Consider the following 25,860-nt stretch of genomic DNA (forward strand, 5'->3'; position numbering starts at 1 on the left):
AGATTAAGGTTTGTGCATTCTCATTGTTTGCTAGGGATGCCAGCTGGTGCTGGGCCCCAGGGCAGAAGGAAATCAGCTCCAGTTGGCTGAGTTCTCTTAGTTTGGGGGGTGAATCTGCCAGTGACAACCAATACTATTTTTATGGTAATATGAATGCCCCTTTGATGTCATGGGAGGAATCCGTAGCACCTAGACATCCTTTTAAGATTAACATAACATAACATGTGTATTTGTAAAGTGCACGTTCACCCGCAGGCATCTTGGCGCTGAATAACAGATGTTTATTGTTACCCAACTCAATGGTACTCATTTTATCGACCTCAGAATTTTGGATGAAAGGCTGAGTGAACCTGCCGGGATTTGAACCTGTGACCATGAGGTCAAACACAGGCCCCTATAGTGGACGCATTAGTCCACTAAGTCACCAGACACCAGACCCGACCCGGGTTAACTGTTGTGAATAATGTAGAGGGTGAGTATGTTTACTAGGCAGGGGATGTCAGGATTTTTTCTCTTTCACTTACCCTGATGCCCCAAATGTCAAATTCAGTTTTGGCGCTCTACACCATCTCAGCTATTTTCGGAGTTTCCATTATGACGTGTGTTGCCTCTCTCCCAGGAGTTGATAATTGTGGTGGAGAATGAATGCTTGTGATGTCTGGTGTAGTTAATACCAACAGAGTTAGTATATGTGCTAGTTAAGACAATATGTTACTTCTGTTTAAAATGTCTGGTCTTCCTCGATTTGTATTCTGGTGTGAAGATTAATATGGCATCCACTACAGCACTGCACTCGGATTTTATTATAAGAATCTGATCTACTGTAAATTGATACTGCTGCCTCACTGAGTGTAAGATTTCTGTTTTGACCCATGATTCGCCTGTTGTGTTTCAGTGTCTGGTAATTAGTTCCCTGGCCGTGCAGCACTAGTCTTGGTTGGCCCCTTTGGAATTGGTGATTCTTGTGTGCTTAGTGAGAGATTGGTAGGGAAAATTCTAGAAATGCTGCCAACTGAGGCTTTTCCTGTGACTGGTTCTCTCGTGAGGTCTTTTGAGTTTGAGCCTTGGGTATGCAACAATGATTATCAATGGGAGGAGCTGTGACAGCTGGTGTCAGTGTGTTGGATAACATTGTTAGTGACCTTGACCCTCTGCTGCTCAGATATGTTCATACAAAGTTGAGAGTTTACACTTCGCTCATTTAATGTTGTGGTTGCCCTTTTCTTCTGCCACTGCATGCTTATGAAGATAAGGTAGGTTTTATCCTCCCTTGTTGGGTTCTTTGGTAAATCCAAGGCCTTTTTAAAGGTAGCATTCCTTGTAGACTTACTTTGTTTATTTGGTTTATTCTTTTCCTTCCTGCTTATGGGTTGAAAGATTAATTTATATAATCAATAGAGTGCAATTCATTAGAAGAGGATTTGCTGCCTGTTTTTGTGAAGTGAGCCTGTTGGCTATCTTGTGTTAGCTAAATGGTGGCTGCAAAGGTAAGACAGGCTGATACTTTAGCTGCATTTATGTCCTCTTTTTACAATGACTTAGTTATAATAACCATAGATTTGTCACACAAAGCATTCACAGGCCTCAGATTGTTGATAAGCTGTTTGAACATTTCTGAAAGAGTGCAGAGTGTAGCAACTATTAGAGACCGTACATAAATATTCGTTTGAGCTTTGGTTGTCTCCAAAATTAAATCAAGCTTGTGTTGCGCTGTCGATCTAGGAGATGCAAGTCACATGGCACAGGATTGTTATAAATATAGTTGCAGTCCTAACCTGCAGGATTGCCAGCATAAGGCCATAATGGCTTTGCCAGTGAAGAGTTGATTGAGCTATATGTGCTGGGCTTGATGTAAGTTAGATCATCTGCTAAATCATGAGTAGATGAGGGATGGATTATAAACAGGTCATCTAGTTGTTACACACCTACTTTATCTAGGGTGAGGCTTCCAGAACTATTTTAATTAGTGGGTCTTAGGAGGTTGAGGAGGCCCTAGTTAGTTAAATGGAGTGAGGAAGATAATTATATAATTGACAAGTTTAAGTTGTCTTAGGCATTGTGGTGGATTTGTCTATAGTTTCAGTGTGGGGCCCCGTAATAGAGTTGGAATGAGGTATTATTTTATTCACAGGTATTAAACCAGGCAATTTTCACAGTGGGAGAGACCTCATTTAGTTCAAGAGTTTCATTATAGTCTACAGGCTGGATTTATCACTCACTGCCATGGCACATCTATCTCCTTTTCGTTTGAAGGATTAACAAAGTATTTTGAGTTAGTAGTTTTCAACTTTTGACCCGTAGAAGGATTGTAGACTTCCGCTGGTGTTTCATTTTGAAATGAGTAATTACTGATGTAGGTACACTATGGAGGAGTTTAAAGGACTGGATCCAATCCTTCCTCTCCGGCAGAACGCAACGAGTGAGACTCACCCCCTTCCTCGCAGATCCCACACCCACCACCTGCGGAGTGCCTCAGGGATCCTCCCTCAGCCTCAACCTGTTCAACATCTACATGGCCCCGCTAGCCACCCTCATCAGAAGCTAGGGAATAAACATCATCTCATACGCCGATGACACCAAACTCATCCTCTCCCGCTCCAATGAACCTGACAAGGCCAGACACAACTTCCACGAAGGCATGGAAGTAGTCGCCAACTGGATGAGAAACAGCTGCCTTCTGCTTAACACAAACAAGACAGAAGTACTCATCATAGCCCTCAACCCTAGGCATGGAGTGACTCCTGGTGGCCACCCACCCTCGGAAACCAACCCACCCCACCAGCCAAGCCCGCAATGTCTGAATCATCCTGGAGCTGACCTCAGCATGAACCATCAATTCAACTCAGTCACCTCCACCTGCTTCCGCTCCCTCCGCCTCCTACTCAAGACCTTCAAATGGATCCCCCTCGAACATAGAAAGACCGTCACACACACCCTCATCACCAGCAGACTGGACAACAGCAACGCACTCTACACCGGAATCAACAAAAAACTCACCCTCAAATTGCAAAACATCCAGCATGCCGCCACCAGACTGGTCCTCGACCTACCCCGACACTGCCACATCTTGCAACACCTACGTACTCTGCACTGGCTCCCCATAGAGAAAATAATCACTTTCAAAATCCTCACCCATGCACATAAAGCCCTCCACAACACTAGACCAGCCTACCTGAACCAGCGACTCAACTTCCACGTACCCCACAGGGCCCTACGCTCAGCCCAGCTCTCTCTTGCAGAAGTATCCTGCATCAGGAAAAACAGAACAGGAGTCCGCTCCTTCTCCTACCTTGCAGCCACCTCCTGGAACGCCCTACCTATCCACATCAGACAAACTACCTCCCTCCTCAGCTTCACGAAGGAACTGAAGACATGGCTTTTCTAAACCGCGTCTTGGGACTCTAACGGGCGAGTAGCTGTGCTTTACAAGCACTGATTGGTTGACAGGAGAGCTTCCAGACTGAGCTGCTTGGTGTAAGTTTTGTGTGCATTCTATGCTTTGTGTAAGAACAGAGCTAGGTTGACCGCCTAATTGTAGACCCTTTTCTGATGGTGACGTGTCAGACGATCAATGTTTATTGATGGGTTATGCAGAGCACCTGGCCTGAGTGAATTCAGATGGGGGAACCCCTCCATGTTCTTTGCAGGTGGGACCCCTCCAGTTTCGTTATGCCAGTGGGACAAGCACATAGTGGGCGGGCACAAGCATGGCAAGACATGGTATAGCATTGAAGGAGGCGTGAACCAAGTCGAGCCTAGTTAGAAAAAAACTGGACAATTGGAGCGGTGAGTGTTTAGTTTGAAGCAGATGTGTTTGAATCGTCATTCAAAAATATCCAAAAGCGCATTAAACTAACTGAAACTATTTGAGATAGTCCACACAGTTTCCACTCCTTGAAGGCTGTTGCTCACACCTGGGAGGGGCAGCAGGGGTGGAATGGGACTGCTATAGAGGTTACTTTTATTGCCCTCAAAAACCCTAATCTGAATGCATTCCACTTTCTCTCAAGGCTTACAAGCGTTGGCCTTGCAAACAGTACCTCTGCTTAGAGGTTGTGCTTGATGATGTATCGCTGCTCAGCAGTTCTCTTTAGGATTGTGCTAATGAGAACTTAGCGTTCTAGGAAGGGGTGCTCTTCTTCGGTTCATTTAATGGCAGTAACCAGGAGTAGGCAGGGCTTTCACCTCTTTTGTTTTTCTCTGACCAAGCCGGACTAACCTATTATCATGCTGCATTCTGATCAAATTCTGCCCTTCTCACCTTAGCACACTGCTCTAAATAAGAATGTCTTAAGATCAGCTTTAAGGCATCTCAGCAGAGATTGCTACTTTTTCTGCTCTAGGTCCTCCCCATAGATCCCATTCAACTGCCATCATTCTTCAGTGCTACTCATAACTACATGATCTTAGGGCCAAATGTACAACCCTTTTTTGGGACTCACAATTAGTGATTTTTTTGTGAATCGCAAATTTCGAGTCACTAAACCAAATGTACAACAGTGTCTGAGACACTTTTAGCGATTTCCAAATGGGTCGCAAGGGACCTGCCTCATTAATATTTATGAGGCAGGTGGTAAATTGCAACCCATTTAAGAATGGCTGCACTCACAAGGATGGTGGCCTGCTGGGGTCAGCAGACCACCATATCTGTGACTGCTTTTTTAATAAAGCATTGTTTTTTAAAATTCAATTGCAGTGCGTTTTAAATGTTTCAGTTTAATTTTTTCAGAGTAGGCAGTGGTCCATGGGACCACTGCTTTCTCTGAAAAAATGCTGGAGCCCCCATTCACAAAAGGGAAGCGGCCCCTTGGAAACCCCATCCCGTGTGTGATAGGTTACCACCAATATGAAATTAGAGGTAACTGAGATTATTTTGCAAATGCATTTACCTTCACAAAACAATCGTGCATGGGCCTGCAAGTCGCTATTAGGAGGGGACAACCCTTGGAACGCCCCTTCCTAATAGCGAGTCGCAATCCCTATTTTGTGAGTCGTAACAGGATACTGACTTGCAAAATACGGTTAGTACACCCTAAAAGGCCATTTTGCAGTTGCAATGGCGATTTTTGCATTTTGTGACTGCAAAATAACTTTGGACATTTGGCTCTTAGATCTTCTGAGTTAGTGATACAAAGGTTTTATTCAGGATATTTAGCAGTTTTTCCTTGAGCAAAAACCTTTACATTTTCTATGATTTGTCTCTTTCCTGTATTCCTGCTATCTTCCCAAGATGCAGATAGGCAAATAGGAACAGTCCACTACACCTTTGGTATACAAACGTTCAAGAAAACCAATGTCTTGCAGTTATCTCACTTATAATTTTGTTTGTGTATAGGCCCGACATCCTCCCTCTAAACTGACATCATGGTCCCAAGCATGGATCAGCTGTGATCTGCAATAGGAGACCTACGGGGATGTGGTGTATCTTAAGGTTGGGTAGGAGTTTAATGTGACGGATGTATAATTCCATGTAAGAAGTGTGCATGTATCCGTATAATTTTTGGTGGTTCCCCACCTCAGTATTCCTCAATGTGATGCAACACCTTCCATTATCCTCCATGTCCTTCTATAACATAAAGCAATATTACTGGTGTCTTATAACCCTCCCAAACTCATTCTGATCCATGCTCATTTAAAAAAAGGAATGACTGGTATATGGACATCCCCCACAAAAAGCCAGGGATAGCTGTTTTTCAGCCACTGTCCCGTCTGCCTCTGCTCTGCCCTCATTCTTCAGCTTTTATTTTAAATATTGCATATGTAGTGTCCTGTAACCTTGCTGGGCTCCTTCTATGTTTTATCCCCATCCTGCCCAATGGTCTGTGCTTTCCTTTGAATCATGAGCATGGAGAGCTAGAACAATGCTGGGACAGACACAATGAATGCTCCCTGACAGCACATACATCTGCCTTGCACTGCAGGTGTGCACAGGCCTGCATCTGACAGACCACCACCCAAATTACCTCACCACCCCAGGCCCACGAGAGGTGACATCAGACCACTATCTGTCGTTCCCTGCCTCATTTAGGTATTTGTAAATACTGGTGTGATGACAGGTAAGTGCCAACAGAACCATTTTTTTTCCAGTTAAGAGAAGTGAAAAACAAAACTAGTTTTTCGCCGCTGTTAGATCGTAGTGATTCAGGTGTTATTACTAACAGATTCCAATGAAAGCCCTGTCAACAGTTTGATTATGCCTCTCTTCTAATATGGCCTGGCCAGCAGACTGACGGAGAAGTAGCAATGTATTGATGCTGATGTTTTTACACAAAGTGTCCTTCATTATACAGAATGGATTGCGCAAAGAGCTCAGTGGCATACTAGGGGGTGCAGAGTTTCTGCATCACTGTGATTATACAGAACCCTTTCCTGACTGTATTGTTAATAGTCACTGTCCGGATGGAACTATATTCATATTCTTTTTATTTTTGGCCATTTTCACCACTTCTATTATTTATAGCAACTTATCAAACATCTGTCTATGAATACAGGAACTGTGGTGTCCCTTTTGTTCACAACCTCACAATGTGGTATTATAGTAAATCCTCACCGTTGTCTGGAAGTTTTGCAAATTCGGAAGGCTCACTCGGCACGCTGATTCCCCAGGGGTTGCTGGCACTGACACGGAACTGGTACTGGCCACCTGGGCACAAATCTTCGACCACGAGATAGGTGTCCAGGGTGGAAGAGACGGACTGCTGCCACACGGGTGACCCTAGCATTCAACAGAAATGAAAACATTTACACGGTGAAAACATCTTTTACAGATGCTGCAACTCTAGAACAGGAAGGCACAGATTGATGAGCAGATTACACCCCTTGGTTCTGCCCCCCCCCCCCCCCCCCGGAGGAAATATGGCTGGACTATGGGCCTCAGTGGGGGAAACCCCACAGGGAGCAGAGACTGGGCAGGGGTAATGAGAGGGATAGAGGAAAGCAGGGAACTTACTGGGCAATGGAGTGGGACACTGGGTCCATCCCTGTGCTAAATTTACCTAGAGGAATTTAGCCTTGGGGATGGAGGGCATTTAACCGCAAGCACCTGGTATGGGGCCATCTTTCTGCTGAGGATTCCTTAGAGGAGTCCCACCCACCCACCGCCTGAGAATGCAAGCAGTAGAGACTGGGTACACCAGGGAATATCTGTCACAGAGGCATAGGAGACTTACTGGATGTCCTACGTGTATCAGAGGCCACAAGCAGGTGACAGTCAGGACCCAGTGGGTGCTGGCAGGCTATCACAGTGGCATTGAGGGTTGAACCAGAAGGAAACAATCAAGGACAGCGCTTTTGGCACAGAAGAAGTTGGTGGACAGTTGATTGAGTCACCTTGCAAGGAAGGGTGGAGACTTTTATCCAGGATATCAATGCATTCATTGGCTGGAAGCAAACGCTCACCATGAATGAAATTAATAGTTACAGTGGAAGTGAATGGTCACCCTGCGGGCTGGAAGCAGACGCTTACCTTGAAAGGTAAAGGTATGATTACGCTGGAAGTGGAAGGTCACCCTGCTGGGTTGAAAGGAGAAACTTGCCCGGAAAGAAATTTTGTGTTTACACCCAATTGGGCTGGCAGCAGATGCTTGCCCAAAGAGAAAAGTATCACCAGAAGTGAAGGTTGATCTGGATGGGATGGAAGCAAATGCTTGCCAGAATGTAAGCAAATGGTCACACCCAATGTGACAGGTCACCTGGGCAGACTGACCAGCAATGAATGTAGGGCAGTGCTTGTGGCTAGGGTAAGAAGGGCACAAGCTTGTAGAATGAAGAAAGAATTGGTGATTAAAGGATTGCTTGTAAGTTGAAAATTGCCTAATAAACTGCAGCCTCAATTCTTCCATAAGTGTGAAATTGGTGATATCCGAGTTTGTGCGGGAGGGTGACAAGGTGGGTGGTGCCACTGCCATGTGTCTGGCCAGGAATGCAACACTGTTGGGACTGTGAATTTTTAAGCGACTGTGGATTACGACACCCATGTCCCTCACAGCAAGTCATAATGAACTCAAGGAAGGCTAATAGCTTCCAATCCAGTTACTCAAATAGGAAGCAAAACCTGGTGAAAAGCAGAACCACTGCCTGTAAAGTATGTATGTAAGTGGTATGATGCTCAAACGAATCATAGGAACACACTGTCATGCCAATCTCTGCCAGACATGCAAGAAATTAAAAAAGAAGGAGAGACAGGAAAGAAGAGACATTTTGTTGCTGGTATTGTTATGCCTTCTGGTGGAAGAAACTATGTTGAATGCCTGAGGTGCACAACACTTTTTCCAAATTTTATAGGATACAAACTGTATGGAAGACGGTTAAAAGGTAATTGAAGAATTGAATTCACTGGAAGTCGGTTTCAGAGATGAAAAATGGGAGAACCTGGTCGTGTTTGTAGAAGTGTGTGTAAATTCGTAGTTTTGGCTAATCAATGCGAATAGAATGGGATCAATAGAAGTAAAGTGCTGTTTCTATGACAGTGAATTCTGCACAGTGCAATATCCCTTTGGAGTACACACCTTCTTCCCTGTACTCCACAGTGTAGCCAGAAATGGTGCAGTTCCCTGTGCTGGATGGTGGGAGCCAGCGAAGGATAACTGAAGTACTGCTTCTTTCCTGAGCAATGGGGCGGCTGGGTGCTGTCGGAACACCTAAAGGAAGTACAGGTCACTGTTACATACACAATTCTTCACCGGCTTTGTACAACTGAAAGAGAAGAGCTTACAACTAATTACACTTAGCGTTGTTTTTGCACATAGAGTGCATTGTTTTGGATGTGCTGCAGTAGGGACCTGGGAAAGGTGTTACAAAAGGTGTTAGCAACACTAATATCATCCGCAACAACCTATAGTTAGACCTTGCAAAGAGCAAACATCGTATTTTGCTGAGGCTTAGGTGGAGGCCAAATATTTCAACTAACATGAAAATGTGCACAGAATTATCCAAAAAAAGACAGGTGTCAATTGTAATAAAAGGTGACAGAAGGAACGCAAATGGGCAAAATGTTTTCGATCATAGAATATAAAGCTATAAAGAGTTTCTGGCATGTTTAGAAAGCTTACGAGGTCTACAAATGGGAATCATATGTTATTGTTCTCCATCCAGATTTTCTAACATGGCATCCATGTACTGGTGAGCTGTAGTATTGTATGTTCTATCATTTGCAAAATGAGTAGCAAGAGTAAGAGCTGGAATGGGTACAGATTTTTCAGATAGTCAAGGGGAGTTATTAAAATCATTCACAAACTTTTAGGCCTCTGCCATACTAGTAGTAGTTATCCTGCTACGGGGCATATTGATAAGGCCCTAGTGCCACCATGCGTCACATTTGCAGCATTTATTTTGATGCAAATGTGGCGTTAAGGTGGCATTTCCCACGCGCCATACTTGAAAAGTGGTGCAATGCTTGCAATGCTTAACTTTGTAAACCCTTGTGCCACATTATGCCTGCGCTAGGCATAATGTATGCAAAGAGGCGTTCCCCCGTTAGGGGGATTGAAAAAATGGTGCAAAGAAATCTATGAGATTTCCTTGCACCATTTTTTTCAGCACTTTTAATGCCTGCACAGAGCAGGCGTTAAAAGGGGGCATACCATTATTTAGAATGGGCCCCTATGTACTTTGCAGAAGTAGCGCCAACATTTTGGTACTACCCTGCAGAGTATATCAATAGGGTCACATAAAATGACGGTATTGCCCCCTACCCTGCACCATGGTGTGTCGTATTTTAAATACAGTACACACATGGTGGCAGTAAGGGAGAGCTAAGGGGCGCAAGGAAAGTGGCACTGCACTTTCCATAAATCTGCCCTTATATGTTTAAAAGGATTGGGTGTGATATTGCATTCCTGGAAATGCAGACTTTTTGTAGCTCATATAGAAGAATGGATAAACATAATTCAGGTATTTAATGGTTAATTCAGTTTCTTATTACAGGTGCACTCATGTCAAAACACAATTTTAATAAGAAAATAACATCACTTCTCCCCTGTAATATTTTGTTACAAATGAGTACAGTTGTCACTGTGCTAGCTCGTTCTGGTACTTTTATCGTGATGGCCCTGACAGGATCAAGACGGTAGCACTCATGTGCCTTTCTTTGCTGCCCAACTACATAGAGAAGTAAAAGGATCGGAGGACATTCAGCCCATCTGGGTCTTGTAAGCAGTTAGAATAATACTGCATTCCAAGCCTAGTCATTTTCTTCAAGCCTTTCCTATTGGCACCCAGAGAACATAAAAATGATGCTCCCTCAGTCTTTAGTTTTTATAGAGGAGAACATGGCATACCCAAACTGAAGTAGTTCCCAGCTTCATGTAAAGGTGGACTGTTCATTGGTTCTGTCTTAACTTCAGAGTTTGGTGTACTTCTAAAATGACTCCTCCTGCAGCTTCTTGCCACTGTGTGGAACCTGTACATCTAATTGATCTCCAGCATCCTTACACATTCACTTGGTGATAATTCATCACATATATCAGAAGTTGAGGGGATACAGTTTGCAACTATTTCCTATGTCAAGTTAGAGGAATGGGCTTCAGAAAGAAACGCCAATCCTATGACTCAATCTTGTTTTTGGAAGGCTAACATTAACTTGACAAGCTAAACAATGGTGAAAAGAATAGTAAATATCTGTTTCTGTTCTTTATAATTTTGCTGATTCTAACCTAATCAGACAAGTTACTTACCTTCTGTAATGCCTTATCTGGTAGAGACAAAATCTAGTTGCAGTTTCCTTATCTTAGAATTTTCCCAGGCGTCAGGATCTGGAGATTTTTCTCGAGCTGTACCGCTGCATACAATTAGGTGGCTTCGACAGGCTCCATGTCCATCATCATCTGCGCCTGATATGACATTGCAGGTCCTATATAGGCGCCACCCTGGAATACGGACGTCAGTTTATTTTCACAACTTTCCACTCCAGAAGCGCAGAGCCCTGAAGAACACTGATCACTGTGCGTCAAAACGAGAGCCCTGAAAGAGAGTCCTCATCCTTAGAAATCAGTTCACAGAGCGGGGACGATGGGCGGGTCGGTAAGAAATCTGCAACTAGATATTGTCTCTACCGGATAAGGCATTCCTGAGGGTACAAACTTAGCCATTTAATAGAAACATCTAGTTCCAGATTCTTTACCTAAGAATAGATACCCAAGCAATACCATCCCCAGAGGTGGGCCTGCGAACTAAGATCATACTAGAAAGTACTACAATACCAAACTGGCAAAATGCCAGTCCCTACGGACCTGGCTGTCCAGGCAGTAGTGTTTGGTAAATGTTTAGAGAGATGCCCACATTGCTGCATGACAAATGTCCAGGACTGGAACTCCACGTGCTAACCCAGTGGTCACAGATTGAGTTCTGGTAGAATAAACAAGCAAACCCTCAGGGGGTAGCCTCGTAGCCAGTGCATAGCACATTTTGATGCAGAGAACGACCCATCTGGAGAAGGTTCTCTTCTGCTTTGCCTGATCTTCCTCTGCACACAAATAACTAAAAAAGTGTTGATCATCCACCCAGAACTCTTTGGTACGATCAAAGTAGAATGCCAAAACTCTTTTTGGGTCCAGGCGATGGAGTCTCTCCTCTTCCTTAGAAGGATGTGGAGGTACGTAAAAAGCAGACAAGGTGAAGAATTAGCCTACATGGAAGGTCATAACCAATTTTGGCAGAAAGGAGGCCCTAGTGCAAACCACCACTTTGTCAGGAAAGATGGAAAGGTAGGATGGCTTAGATGACAATGCCTCAGCTCCCTCACCCTGTGGGCAGATGTAATGGCCACAAGGAAGGCTGTTTTCAAAGTGAGAAGCCTGAGAGGACAATTGTGGAGAGGCTCATAAGGAGCGCACATCAGAAATGTTAAAACTAAATTCAATTCCCACTGGGGCATAATGAATGGAGATGGAGGAAACATATGAGTAAGGCCTTTAAGGAACCTATCTACAATTGGAGGCTTATACAAGGAAGGGTGATCAAACAACTGCAAAAAAAGAGATATGGTAGACAGATACCTTCACGAGTACCAATAGCAGAACCCTGCTGGTACAGAGAAAGGATAAACAACAAAACCTCAGACAGAGGGGCAAAAATGGGGTCAACAGTCATGTCTGTGCACCATTCAACAAATACCTTCCAACGATAGGCGTATACTGTTTTGGTGGAGGGATGCCTGGCTGCTAAGATTACATTACACACTTCAGGCAGAAGGTCAAAAGCCGCCAACTGCCGCCGCTCAATCTCAATGCAAGGAGGAAGAGATCGGACAGGTTTAGATAGTGAACCCTCCCCTACTGCTATGGCAGAACATCTTCCTGAAAGGCACATTCTGATCAGAGAATCAATGATCATGCTAAATAGCTCAGGATGCCAGACTCTTTGTGCCCAGTCTGGAGCATAAGGAGTATTTGAGCCCAGTCGTTCTCGATCTTCTTGAGAACTCTGGGCATAAATTGTATGGGTGGAAAGGCGTACAGAAAGCCCGAGTTACACTTGAGATTAAAAAAGTCACCAAGCTATTGCCGCCTTGGAAACTTCAACGCATAATACTGCTGACATTGTGCGTTCTCTGCAGAGGCTTACAGATCTAACTAAGGCTCTCGCCCCTGCTGAAAGAGACCTTGCACCAATCCTTAGTCGATTACGCAATTCGTGATTGACTAAGCACTGTTGGTTGAGTTTGTCCACTCTGGCGTTCAGAGACCCTGCCAGATGTTGAAACAACAGGGGAATGCCCTGTTGTTCCTGCCACGTACAAAGGTGTAGAGTCTCTTGACAGGGGTCCCACATCCCCACCCCACCCTGCTTGTAGCAGTACTGCTTGGCAGTGGTGTTGTCCTTGAACACCTGCACTACATTCCCTTTGAGAGAGGAAAGACATGGTTTCAATGCTAGTCTGACCGCTCTGAGCTCCTACGGGTTCATGTGAAGTACGGACTCCACTGGAGACCTGATGCCTCTGATCTCGCCAGAGGCCAGATGCCTCTGATCGCCACCTCTCCCAGGTGTGTCTGCCCCATCCCAGGAGTGACGCATCTGTCACTACTGTCAGATCTGGATGAGGAAGGAAGAGGGTTCTGCCTCTGGCTCAATCGCGGTTCGCTTTCTACCAGATCTCATGAAGTTCCCTCTGAAACCTGGACCATGTCAAAGAGTTTTTCACCCACTGGAACTTCAGGTCCCACTGCAGAGCCTGCATATGTCACCTGGCATGTGTCACCAGCAGGATGCAGGAGGCCATAAGACACAGCATCTTCAGAGTCATTCTCACCAAAATCCAGGAGAGAGGCTGAAACATCAGAATCATAGCCTAACTATCCTGGACTCGCCTCTCGGGAGGAGACGCCCGAAACTGCACTGTGTCTGGAACAGCTCAAATGAAAGAGAGCATCTGAGAGGGAGTCGGGTGTTACTTTGACATGTTTATAGGGAACCTTAGTGAATAACAGGAGGTTTGCCGTAGCCTAGAGGTGGGAGACGACAGCCTGGGGCGAGCCCGCCATCAACAGCCAGTCATCGAGCTAGGGGAAGATTGAAACCTTTGATCTGTGCAGATGAGCTGCGGCCACCGGCATCACATTGGTGAACACTCAGGGGCACTGGTAAGGCCAAAAAGGAGCACGGTGAACTGCAAGTGCTTGCAGTCTACCCTGAACCGCAAGTACGGTCTGTGGGCAGGCAGGACGGGTATATGGAAATACATGTCCTGCAAGTCCAACACTACCATCCAATCTCATGGGTCCAGGGCAGACAGAACCTGAGCCAGAGAGAGCCTTTTGAATGTCTGCTTCTTGAGAAAGAGATTGAGGGACTGAAGGTCTATGATAGGGCAGAGGCCCTTGTCATTTTTGAGCACCAGAAAGTAGCAGAAATAACAACCTTAACCTACTTCTGGCACAGGGACCCTCTCTGTTGCTCCCTTGGCCCAGAGAGCAGTAACTTCCTCTCCGAGAATTTCCAAGTGATCCTCCATCATCCGAGCATAGGAGGTGGCATGGATGGAAGGGTAGCCTCGAAGGTAAGGGAGTAGCCCCTTCGGACTATCTGCAAAACCCATCTGTCTAATGTGATTGACTGCCAGAAGAGCAGGTGATGGTGGATCCTGCCTCCAACTGGTCCCTGATAGGGAAGTGTCACACTAGGAAGGTTTGGAGGCAGCTATAGGGAGAGGTCAGTGGCCTGCCAGCCCGCTGGCTCGCTGATCCATGAGGACAGTGGATCCCTGGCCAAGTAGAGGATGGGCAGCATGCTGGCTGCCCCTTCTGTAGCCACTAAACTGGAAAAAAGTGGACTGAGGGGGATGAGGGGCTGCCGCGAGGCCCAAGAACCAGGCCATAGCAGGAAAATCCTTGAAGCGCTCAAGCGCAAGTCTGCTTTCTCTCCGAAGAGACGGTGCCATCAAAGGGCATGTCCATAAGATTAGCTTGGATATTCCCCAAAAAGCCAAACCTCCTCAACCAGGCGTGGCGCCTCAAGGCCACTGTTGAAGCAGCTGCTCTGCCCAGTGTGTCACTTGTGTTCAGTTCACACTGGATTGTGAACTTTTTCTTTGTCTCTCTCATCAACAAATGCTTGGGAAACTACAGCCTGGGCCTCCTCCAGGACCCCTGGCAACATTTGCACAACCGTATCCCACAGCATGTGGGAATAACTGCACAAAACACATGCAGTGTTCACAGACTGCAATTCCACGCTGGAAGAAGAAAACATAAGCGCTGGAGTCTGCATCGTATGATGCCAATCCGGCTCTGTGTCACAGTTGGCAATAAGAATGGGGGCGGTGCCCCCCAGGGGCACAGGCGGCACCGGAAGTGTTTCGGGCCGGCATCAGGGAAGTTGGAGGTGGTATGACCGTCATCGGTCCAGATCTCCAGGAACGGATTCATGGTGGCCCTTCAGAGCCAAAGCCGAAGCCACCAGCGTGGGACCTAAAGGAGCCCATTCTGACTCCACGGGGGCCCAAAGGAGTTCCAGCAGAGGCTGACTACCAAACATGAGGTGCATGGCCTCATACAACTTCTCTGGGAGGTGCAGAGTCCGCCAAGATGCAGGCTCCACAGACGGAGGCCTAGATCGACAATGTTCCCGCTCCCTCACCGGCCGACGGATGAGGTGTAGTCAAAGAACTTCTTCTTATACCTCGACTTACCCGATTGTCCCAAGGACTTAGAGTGGGATGACGAAGAGGGGTGGACTTCGCGACCGATTCCGAGACCTTCCTCTCGACCGAGACTGGGACTTACGTAGAGCCAAGCACCAGGGTGTCATCAGTTTTAGGAACTATTCCCTCAAAGCCTTTGGATTCATGGCCTGGCACTCGGAGCACGACTTTGGGTCGTGGTGACGCTCCAGACACCAAAGGCACACAAGATGCGGATCAGTCATGGACATCGCCTTTTGGCAGGATCTGCAAGGCTTGAACCAAGTCTTGAGCAAAGACATACCTTGATGCACCACGAATAGAAATACTCAAAAAAAGCTTTGACAAAAGTCAAAAAAGACCATTGAAAAAGTGACTGAGGGGTAGCTCTTTCTTCAGTTCAGCGCCGCCTGGCACAGAAATTAAAGAACTGACATCAGGGCACCGGGGTGGCCCTTATATAGGAAAGCAATGTAATATCCGGCGCGGATGATGCCATAGACAGACGCAGAGCCGGTCAATGCTAGCTAACAGTGCGCAGGGGTACTGCTCGAAAAAAATCTCCAGATCCAGAATATTGCCTGGGGAAATTCTAAGGAAAGAAATCTGCAACAAGATGTCTCTATTAGATTGGGTGGACTGGGAATTATGTAGGATTTAACTTCTTTACTGATAAATCTTCAATGTCAAACCTTGGTCTAGGGTAAAGCTAGGAAAGGTCTAGCGAATGAAAACAGAGAAAGCCAACACATAATGGCCTGAGGTAGAGTAGTAGTTTAGCCACCACATCTTAGATTTGCAACAAGAGCTTGACAAAGCTATAGGTTTCCTGCTTTATTGTTAAAATCACGTCTATATTTGTGACAGATGGCATTGGTAAATACAGTAAAAATGATAATGCAGCCAATGGTTAAAAGTAAATGTAGGCAAAACCTAGGTTCGGCTATTTGGAAGAAAAAGATAAGTGGAATAGCAGTACCGCTGCAAATGAATGGCTCTCTTGCTCTTACATGAACCTCTTCTTCAAATTCATTAAAGCATTGTGCATGTGTTAAAATGTAGGTTAGAGCCACGTCATCTGCTTTAGGAAAATGTAATAGTGCCTAGATGGATATTTTCTTCTTTTGGCATTGAAAGCCTATTCGGCTACGATTATACTTACCTACAGCATGGTTAGGGTTTCAGGTTTTCAGTCAAAACCAATTTTAATGGATAAAACGCCACCATAGGGAATATTTGCTTTTCAGTAGAAAGAAGCAAACATCGGATTTTGCTGCACTTTTACTGCTTTCGTTGCCTCTGGTATGAAAGCAGTAAAAGTGCAGTCTGTACCTCACAGCCCTTTTTTGTGATGGATGCTCCTGCTATGACGCTTTGGGGCCTTGGTAAGCCACTTAATATGCCCTTTTGATCATCCACATGGTCCTAGGGCTCCCTGGGACCACTCCCACATCCACTTTGGGAGTGTGGTTCGCCTTATACCGATTTAGCTCACTGTTCACTGCTCATTGCTGTGTAGTGGCCACCAGATTGACAGCAGAAGTATGAGCAGGGTCTCAGTTCAAGGGAAGAGGCACCACCATGATGTCATCCTCTTTCACTGAGTGTGACAGAGCTTTGATATCTGAAAACTCAGGCATCGTGATTGCGGGAAGAAAGATGTTAGTGCGTATAATGCATCAAGAATGAATGCCCTCACAGTTTTTTGTCCCTCTTATTATGTTTTTATATTTACATTGTGATGGCCTGAAAAGATGTCCTTCATAAGCTGCATTGCTGCACACAAGAAGTACGAGGGCCAATTTATAAGCATCTTGAGCAACCAAGGACAGGCTTGCAAGAAGTCCATGCACCTGCTTTGCTGAAACTGAGCTGTCTTCAGAGGACAAATCAACTTACAAAATCTATGATTTAGTTGCTTAGAAACATGAAGCTTAGAAACATGATGAGATAGCAACTGCTCCGTTTCCGTGCATGTGGTGGAGACAGCCATCTTTGAACAAAACTATGTGCATAGACATTTTCTGAGCCTACAACTGAATTAGAATATATTTATGATAAAGCCCCACGATCAACACATTCAACTTTCAATTCCTTTTGCCACATGTCAAAATGAAGCTTGGAACTTATGGATCTGATAGAAGACCTAGCCCTTGACAACAATTACCAGTACAAAGTACAGTGATGCTTTTAATGCAATCATATTGAGCTGTGCTTGTTCTTCTTCCCAAGACAGAAAATATGTTGCAACAGTGATGATCTTAAAACACAAATCTAAAGAGGCTTGGTCAACTCTCACACATGCATGGAAGGAGCACTACTTTCAAATAAACCAATGGCGTAACTCAACTTGAGTGGGTCCCCCCCTCGGAGCCAGTCAGCAGGTCTCAGGCCAGGGGCCTGCCACCAGTACACAGTGCCAGCTAGGCTAAGAGGGCCCGCTGGACCTGCGGGGACTAATATGCTAGATAAAAATCAATTTTTAGCAGTCCTTCTGCTGGCTTTCATTAAAACACAATATTCCATAGGCACGACAATAAATGGAAAGTAAACTTCATTCATAATTTGAACTGCACAAGCAAACAACACAATGCATCCTTTCCAGCATCAGAGTTTGCTGCCTTTAAAAAACGATACATCTAATTGTCTGCATTTTAATTCCTTAGCTGACATCTTCCTATGACCATGTAGAGCTTAAATATGCATGGGCAGAAAGTACAACCCGATTTATTAGCCCTGTCCTTTCTTTGTATCTCGTGAAATAAACACGGCAATGTGACACTAGTTAGCATCAACAGAGCACAGAGTACCCCACAATATTTAAAGTCCCAAGTAGAAAAATTTCATTCATTCGATCTTTGTCATTTGTCTAACCAACAGAGAAGCAGGAAGTGTGTTAAATGTCACCAACAACCTTTTATCTGCTGAAATCAAAGTTTATTGAGTGCAAAGTTGTCCCATTCCATGTGCATCCTGTAGGTAGTGTGTGACAGAATTACTTGAGAGGGGTTTGGGTGTTGGGAAATGAAAAAGGCAGGCAACTGAAAAACAATGAAAGGTTATTTGGCAGAACAAATACAAGGAAAGGGTACATAGAAGAGACTAGAAGGAGGAAAGAAGAAAGGAACAAAAAATAATAGGAATGAACAAGGGAAGGAAAGAAACAAAAGCCAAATTCTTCAGAAGCATCAAAAACATCATCTCCAGATTTTTTGCAGAGTAAGAAAGAGTAAATGCTGATAACCACTGTTTTTACAGTTTTTAAAAACAGTGGAAAACACTGGAAAAATCCATCCTGATTCACAAAAGTTGAAACAAACAAGAAAGTCTGAATATGGTACATCAATCCAGGTTGTTAGAGGCGACACTCAATTAGATGCCATTGACATACATTTTAAGGGGGTGCTTTTGCACTATGGAAGCCTACCCTGCAGAATTGCAGCATAACCCTAGTGGCTATGATGATGATAAAGCTGGGCAGAGAATTGTAGGGTTTGTCACTATGATGATTTCACAGGGCACCATGAGATATTTCTAATATTTACATTTGAAATATAGATTGTTATACCACTGCATTTTGTGTAACAAAAGCACCAAGGCATGTAACATATAGTTATAAAATTATATTTTCCATATTTCACAGAAATGTCATTTTTAAAGTCCCTGCTGAAATTCATGAAATCTGAACTTTCTGTCTGCAATTTGGTTCCATTCTAAGCGCTACTTCCTGTCAGTAGCCTCAACAATCTAAGAGCGCAATCATGATCTCTTGTTTACTCAGCATTCTCTCAATGAAAGCTGAACATTATAATTGCAATCGGGGCCCATTGCTTGGCCTAGTCGGTATGGCTCTGATTTGTATAATCAGAATGCATTCTTGGGTCAGTCCTACCAAAATGTACGGCTGCCTGGTTGTGAAAGATATACTGTGGGTATACCAAGAACAGGGTGGCTTTTAGCCTGCCTACTGCTTACCATTGGCTGGCTTTACGGTCAGCCTAATTTACCTGCTACTTATTCAATGACTAGCCTGTTCATTTTTGTGTCTCTGCCTCCACTGCTTCCTATAGGAAACTACTTTTTTCTTTTGTTTTGTTTTAAGCACACGAGATAGTGCATGTGATTTCCAGCTGTCTCCCCTACTGTGCTTCTATTCATAGCGACCAATTTCCCAGTTCCATGCAGGATGTGCTGCTCCAGTCCAGGTTTTTTTTCTTTAAATTCTGGGGCTTGGAATCCTGTTTTGTCATAGAATACAAGTCCCAGAGTTCAAAGAAAAAAAAGAGGAATGGGGCAGCACACCATGCATTGGCCTGTGAAACTTGTCAGGGCTGTTTATTCCCCCCTCTGTGCTCCGAGTTGCTCACTCTTGCCTGTGTTCTTTATCCCGCCCCTCCCCTGAGAAGCACTCTCCCCCTTGTGCTTCTCATACAACTCTATGCTCTTCTCTCATGCGTGGTGTTCTTGTCCCTGCAATCCACATTGCTCTTTCTCTCTTTATTTGCTCTTCTCCACCCCCTACTTCAGCCCGTTTTATTTCCACCCTGGACCCCCTGTGTTACTTTTCCCCCACACATGCCCCCAATGTACTTTCGCCTCCTGTGTTGCTCCTGCCTCCACCGGCCATCGGTGTTGTTACCATTGCACTGCTTTCCTCCACCAGCTTTGGAAAGAAAAAAATGCACTTGTGTGATTTTGCAGGTGCGCACTTGCACTGATAAAATGATGTGAGCAGACGCATCAAAATATTTTTTTATTCTTGAGTCATGATGCACAGCATAGCTTTAAAAAAACACATCCTAAATGTGAGATTTTGGCTTTGCCAATATCTGTTTAATAAATTAAGCCTGTGTTACCTGAATCCCTGTGTTCTTAACCTCAAAATCAGGAAATCAAACTGTATATGCCAGTATTTTCAATACACCTGTATCTGTCAAATACAATGTTTTTTTGTCTAATTACACTTCAATAAACATGCAATATAAAAATACATAAGAGCTCATTTGCATTCTGTGTTCCTATATTGCTACCTCGGGGTTCTGGTACTATTCACGATCCAATCAGCCTTCAATCTCATAATTTATCATGTTACCAAACCCTGTTGATGCCAATCTAGACTTACACCACCCAGTGGCCTTTAAGTAACCTCTTTTCTTACAAGACAAAAACAAGTTCTTCTCCTATTATGGAATGTCATGCAAACCATAAATTACATCCAAGCAACTATCTGCATTTAATCGCACACATGCCAACACTCATAACATCTCAAAAGATATTATCAATGAATTCACCGATAACATCTAAAATGATGCGTCGTGTGACAGCTCGGATTTTCGAATTCATATTTGAGCTGGGCCCACGTTTCACAATCTGTATTTAAGACTCCAGGACTATGTTGAGGATCTGGACTTGACGATCCAGACCCACAAGTCCAAGTTGTCAGATTTTTAATCCTGTGAAAAAATAGGGGCTTTCTCTTTTGTGTGGGCGGGGGCTGTCTATGCACCACACCGACTCCCATTATTCTCCCAGGGTTACAGGGTGCTCTCCGAGCCCCATAAGTGTGCATTGACACTGCAACAGCGACTACAATATGCATTTTCAGCTGCTATCAGGCCATCAGAAAGCCCAGACCCTTTCTCCCTCTTTCCACCAGATTCCTGTTTTTCAATTTTTGATTCACATAATTGGCAAATCTAAGAGGGCAGGCAGACTGCCAAGATGGCTGTCAATGTTTTTGACCTCCTTTGACCCACAGTTCTTCTGTGCAAAAAATAAAAAAAGGATCACAAACTGGAAAAGACTGCTTAACCACCTCCACATTTAAGTACATGTGTCTTGCGCCTTTGGCTGTAGGCGCAACAGTTTTTTTCCTTTTTGGAATTAGATGGGGTTCAACAGATGTTGCCACCTCAATATAACATTTGCTCCCCTTCAAAGATATTAACTAAACTCTCTAGGATCAAGTTAGCGTAGATAAATCAAATGTTAGGAACATTTTGTGAAGTTTGATCAAGGGTGGGGTTAATTAAAGATTAGATGATGTCACTGATATGGTGAGGGTGATGTAACCATAACTACAGAGTCGCACCTATGACTCTGTAATGTGTGTATAAACTTTATTCTGTTGTATCCCTCCAACACATTTAACAAAATGGACATTTGCAATACTTCAAAAATATGAATGCACATTTTTCTATGCAGTTAAAGCATGTTGTTATCTTTCCTAAACTGTGCTTTTTTCCAAGTATATTTATCAGCAGTCTGTTACCTCCTGGGATTATAGCTCTGGCTCAAATTGTGTCAGCTTCTGTTCCTGGACTTTTGCTCTGTTTTGTTCTACAACATAAAATGTCTTTTGTAGGAGAACATTGTAAATGTTACCTTGTACTTTGATCGTGGCAGATGTCGACGCCACTCCGTTTTCGTTTGAAGCAATGCAGGTGTAAATTCCACTGTCCTGGGGCATCAGGTTGCAGATCTTGAGGGAGATTTCTCCTGAATCACTGGCATAAGGAAGACAAACAACTCAAACCTTAACAGTTGTCCACTCAAGGGTGCTCTCAAGACATGAATAAGGTAACATCTTATTGTCCAGCATTTCCATAATACATCTGGCCCTTGGACCTCATTCAGATTTTACAAATGCAATAGATTTAAAGATGAATTCTATCTATTTGTGGTATGATATCTCTTTGTGGTATAAAGTCCTCAATGACGAGTCCCATGACTTCTCTATCTGGACTTTCTGAGGGAGGAAATCCACAAGCGAAGCCTAATAAATCAAGCACTTACTTCTCTCCTGTTGAGAATGGGCATGCTAGTTACGACACAATCTGTGTATTAAATGGTGTCACCATAATTGGTACATCTGCAGGGTTCACACAACAGTCTGCCTAATGAATATTAATTAGGCAGGTCGCAATTTGCGACGTGCTGTGATTGGCTGTAAAGGCAGGCATCGAGATCTGCAAAGAACAGGCAACTCTTTTCCAGCATCTTCACTTCTAAACTGGAAACTTTTTTTTAAAGCAGCGAATGCAAAAGTAGAGGTTCCCATTTGGAGAGGCTTCAGGGGCAGCAGTCAGTGGTACTCCCAACCGCCGCCGAGGCTGCCGTCATACTTCCCAGCAGGGAAGGTGTCCCACGGTATAAGGTTCCCAAGTTGGTATTAGACACAACCCCACCTCTTTGAGACATTGGAATCTGATCAATGTTTGGCATCTACAATTCCTCCCTAAGTTGTAGCTAGGAGGTGGATGACCCTTCATGCACCCTCCTAGTTGCCATTTGGACGGGGTTACAGAAGCTCTGGTATGAGTCAGGAAATCTTTTCTGAGTCTTTAAAGGTCTTTTATAAATATGAAAAAGTATATTACAGTTGCAAAACCTTTTGTTGTTCAAAACACAGACTTTGCGACCACAAAATGCATTTTAATTCCTGGCCCTTGGAATAGAAGGCTTGACTGTAGATAGAAAGTTTAGCGGTATGTCTACTGAAGACTTGTGCAACATTCTGCCCCGGCCTTGCTGCTCACTGCAACAATGTGCCAAATGCTAAGTACTACGAAAGCGTTTCCTTACCAGGAGGATGCGGTGTATGTACTGTTGTCATTGTCAAAGATGTTCTGATCAGGTCCCTTCCAAGTTATGTTGGGCTTTGGCCTCCCACATACTTTACAAGTCAGTGTTACTGTGTCACCAAGCACACATGTGACATCCACCAATGGCACAAGGAATTCTGGAGCAACTGCAATAAAACACATTCAGGAAACATGTTAAAAATCCACCCTAGGGTTCATACAATAAACATACGGCTGTGCCTGCCTGATGCTACCCAATCAGTGTTCAATCTTATTTTACTCTATCACATTAAACTAGGACCTTAGTCAAATAACTGTAGCTGTGAATTTCATGTTTTCTCTCTATTTCTAACTCTTAGTGAATCCTTCTTGTTGTTGATCTTTGATAATGCTGGCTGTTGGGATGTTTAGATGCGGTGTGCGCTGCCCAATAATGGCTCCGCCTTATTTCACACTTTTTATCACATAGAAAGTCAACGTGACATGCTTGTACGTCATAGCCCACTATATATGGTGATCTAATTTAGAACCTCTGATACATAGTGCTGAAGGGGTCCGGTGGAACATCCCTCAAATTATCAGAGGGCTACTGTAATGACATAGCTCAACTCCTAGTAACTGACTCTTCAGCCACATAAAAGAGTGAGACTACCTTGAGGTGGACTGGGACTCACCATGTGGGTATTGGTCACATTGAGAGGAATGGCAATTGTGGCCAAGGGATATGGAGACGTACCAATGCTCCTGTGCAGGCAGTATTGTTAGTCATTTTGCCCAACTGTAAAGTGCAGCCTTGCTGCAAGAATAGTAGCTCTGATAATTCCATCAAAAAGGGATTGCAGTCAGTACTTAGTTTGTAAAACAGTAAGTGCCAGCGCCCTTACCAGGGGGCCAATGCAGCCGGCTCCACTCATTGCCACTGTCAGCACTGCGAATGACAGTACCTACACAGCTTCTTACCATCACACTCCTACAAGTGGGACAACTCAAACTATTCCAGCCCCCAAAGCTATAAGAGTGGCTTGGGTGGGAGGTATTAGTTGCTTTTAATGTATATTGAATTAATAAACAACTGTTGCTCTGCTCATGTTTAAAATACAAATAAAGCACCGCCAGTTGGCAACTGTCAAAAATACTGGTGCTCAGCAGTAGAAACCACCGCCTCAAATTAAGCACTGATTGCAGTGACTATTAACTCTTAATTGAAACAGCCCCAAAAGCCTGGTAAGAGCCGAGACCTGGTAATCTGAATGACAGAGTGACACTAAACGAGCATCTTCACCGTTCAGCTTGGAATTTTAATTGTTGTAATTTAGGTGTGTTACCCTATTACATGTGTGTGGCACGGCTTCTATTAAATATTTATGTGATATTATAGCACCGGCACCCCTAGAAGATAGACAGGCCTGTTCAATATCAATGTAGCATTTTCAGTTTCTCATGTAAATGAGCCAGAGAATTACTTTTTCCACACTGTGTATCAGCTTGCTTTATGGCACCGTGGCTTGTCTCAACAACTATAAATCAAATTGCATAGTTGTGTATCATAAGAACTAAAAGATACAAAAGAGGAAGCTTCCTTTTTCTTATCTGAACAAAAGCTTTGTGTACCATTTAGTGTAAGTCACGTCAAGTAAATGCAGACCGCTTCTCACTACATTTACCACCATGTAAGAACAAGCATTTGCTATGCACTAGGGTCTCGTATTTGTCGGAGTTACAGCTGTTCACAGTTGTAAACTCCAAACCGGATTTTTCTTGCATTAAAAGAAACAAGCATTTACAATGCATCGGGTCTCGCGTTTGCTCATGTTAGAGCTGATCGCGTTGTAAACTCCTAACCCGACTTTTCACCTATCGGGCAAAAGTGCATTTATGTACATAACCTGAAAAAGTGAAATCAAGTACGTAAAGCGCTCGACTTCTGCCAACCGAGATCGGGATCGTAAATTAGAGAAAAAAAAGTCCACGAGCCCGATGGAAAACAGCGAGCCTCGCATGTTTTCTGTACTTGGTCGCTGCACTGGAGGAGGGCTAGCCACCGGAAAAGGCATGACATATGCGTGCCTGCGACTAATGAAAGCAAGCAGATTTTATTAGGGAAGCCCACCAACCAATAAAAAATACGGATGTGAAGTTGACAGGTCTCCGAGCCCTTTTATAAATACAAAAGAGTCTCCCTGCGAAACGCATGCATGAGCGCATGCAACGCAGGCTCGACCCTAAAAAACAGCGCAATTGCGCTGTTACAGTTCACACGTAATAATACCTATCTGCAAAAGTGCAATTATGAATGTAACCGGCAAAAGTGCAATTAACTGTGTAACAAGGTCGATAGTATGTGAAGCGCTCGACTTCTGCCCAGGGAGATCGCGCTGTGAAAATAGAGAAAAAGAAGTCCACAAACCCAGCGAGCCATGCATGTTTTCTGTACCTGGTCGCTGTGCTCGACGAGGGCTAACCACCGGAAAAGGCATGACATATGCGTGCCTTCCACTAATCAAAAGAAGCAGATTCTAACAGGAAGCCAGCTTGCCAATGAAAGACACTGACGTGACGTCGACGGGGCTCCAAGCCCTTTTCTAATACCTAAAGCGTCTCGCTAGCGATACGCATGCGCGAGTGCATGCGACGCAGGCTCGACCCTAAAAAGGCATGATAACAATAACTGGGGCAGCGCAAGCCAGATGGACCCCTTACTTCAGGGATGCTGAGAGATGAATCACCCTCTTCATATGGGTGAATAAAAGACTTGGAATAGACATTCCAAAATAAACTAAGTTGTATATTGGCTAGTTATAACATATGTAAAGTTAGACAAATTGGTTAGCGATTTGAAATGAAATATGGCTGGGTTTTTTTTTAGGGTTCTCCCATAAGTCATTTTGTTCACTGAGTTATTAATAATTACAGCAATACTGGGGCCTAACAGAGTCCCCTGATCTGAGTGTGTGGCCCTCGTGTTTTGCTATGCCACTGCAGAAATAATCCTTACTCACAATAGTTTCCGGAAACATGTTTGTAATAAATATTCGTTTGTGCTAAAATAACAATACTTTAGTATGTGTGTACTGATTCTGGGGTTCAGGACTCCACATGTTTGAGAGATTCTGTCTCCTCACACCCTTCCTGACAGAAGCATAACTAAGTCAGAAAGGT

At 44.2% G+C, this 25,860-nt stretch overlaps 1 protein-coding gene across 7 annotated transcripts in view; it reads right to left on the reverse strand.

Moving 5' to 3' along the window:
- Positions 1–25,860, reverse strand: part of KALRN (kalirin RhoGEF kinase) — a 1,333,112-nt gene that overhangs the window by 20,986 nt on the left and 1,286,266 nt on the right. For all 7 annotated transcript variants that reach the window (XM_069224644.1, XM_069224642.1, XM_069224641.1 and 4 more), the window contains 4 exons: positions 22,703–22,868; positions 21,503–21,624; positions 8,508–8,639; positions 6,551–6,715 (listed from right to left, as the gene is read on the reverse strand). In XM_069224644.1, coding sequence (XP_069080745.1) covers positions 6,551–6,715; positions 8,508–8,639; positions 21,503–21,624; positions 22,703–22,868 — 585 coding nt within the window. The remainder of the gene's footprint in view (positions 1–6,550; positions 6,716–8,507; positions 8,640–21,502; positions 21,625–22,702; positions 22,869–25,860) is intronic.

This window comes from Pleurodeles waltl, chromosome 3_1, assembly GCF_031143425.1.
Source record: "Pleurodeles waltl isolate 20211129_DDA chromosome 3_1, aPleWal1.hap1.20221129, whole genome shotgun sequence".
NCBI classification, from domain to species: domain Eukaryota; kingdom Metazoa; phylum Chordata; class Amphibia; order Caudata; family Salamandridae; genus Pleurodeles; species Pleurodeles waltl.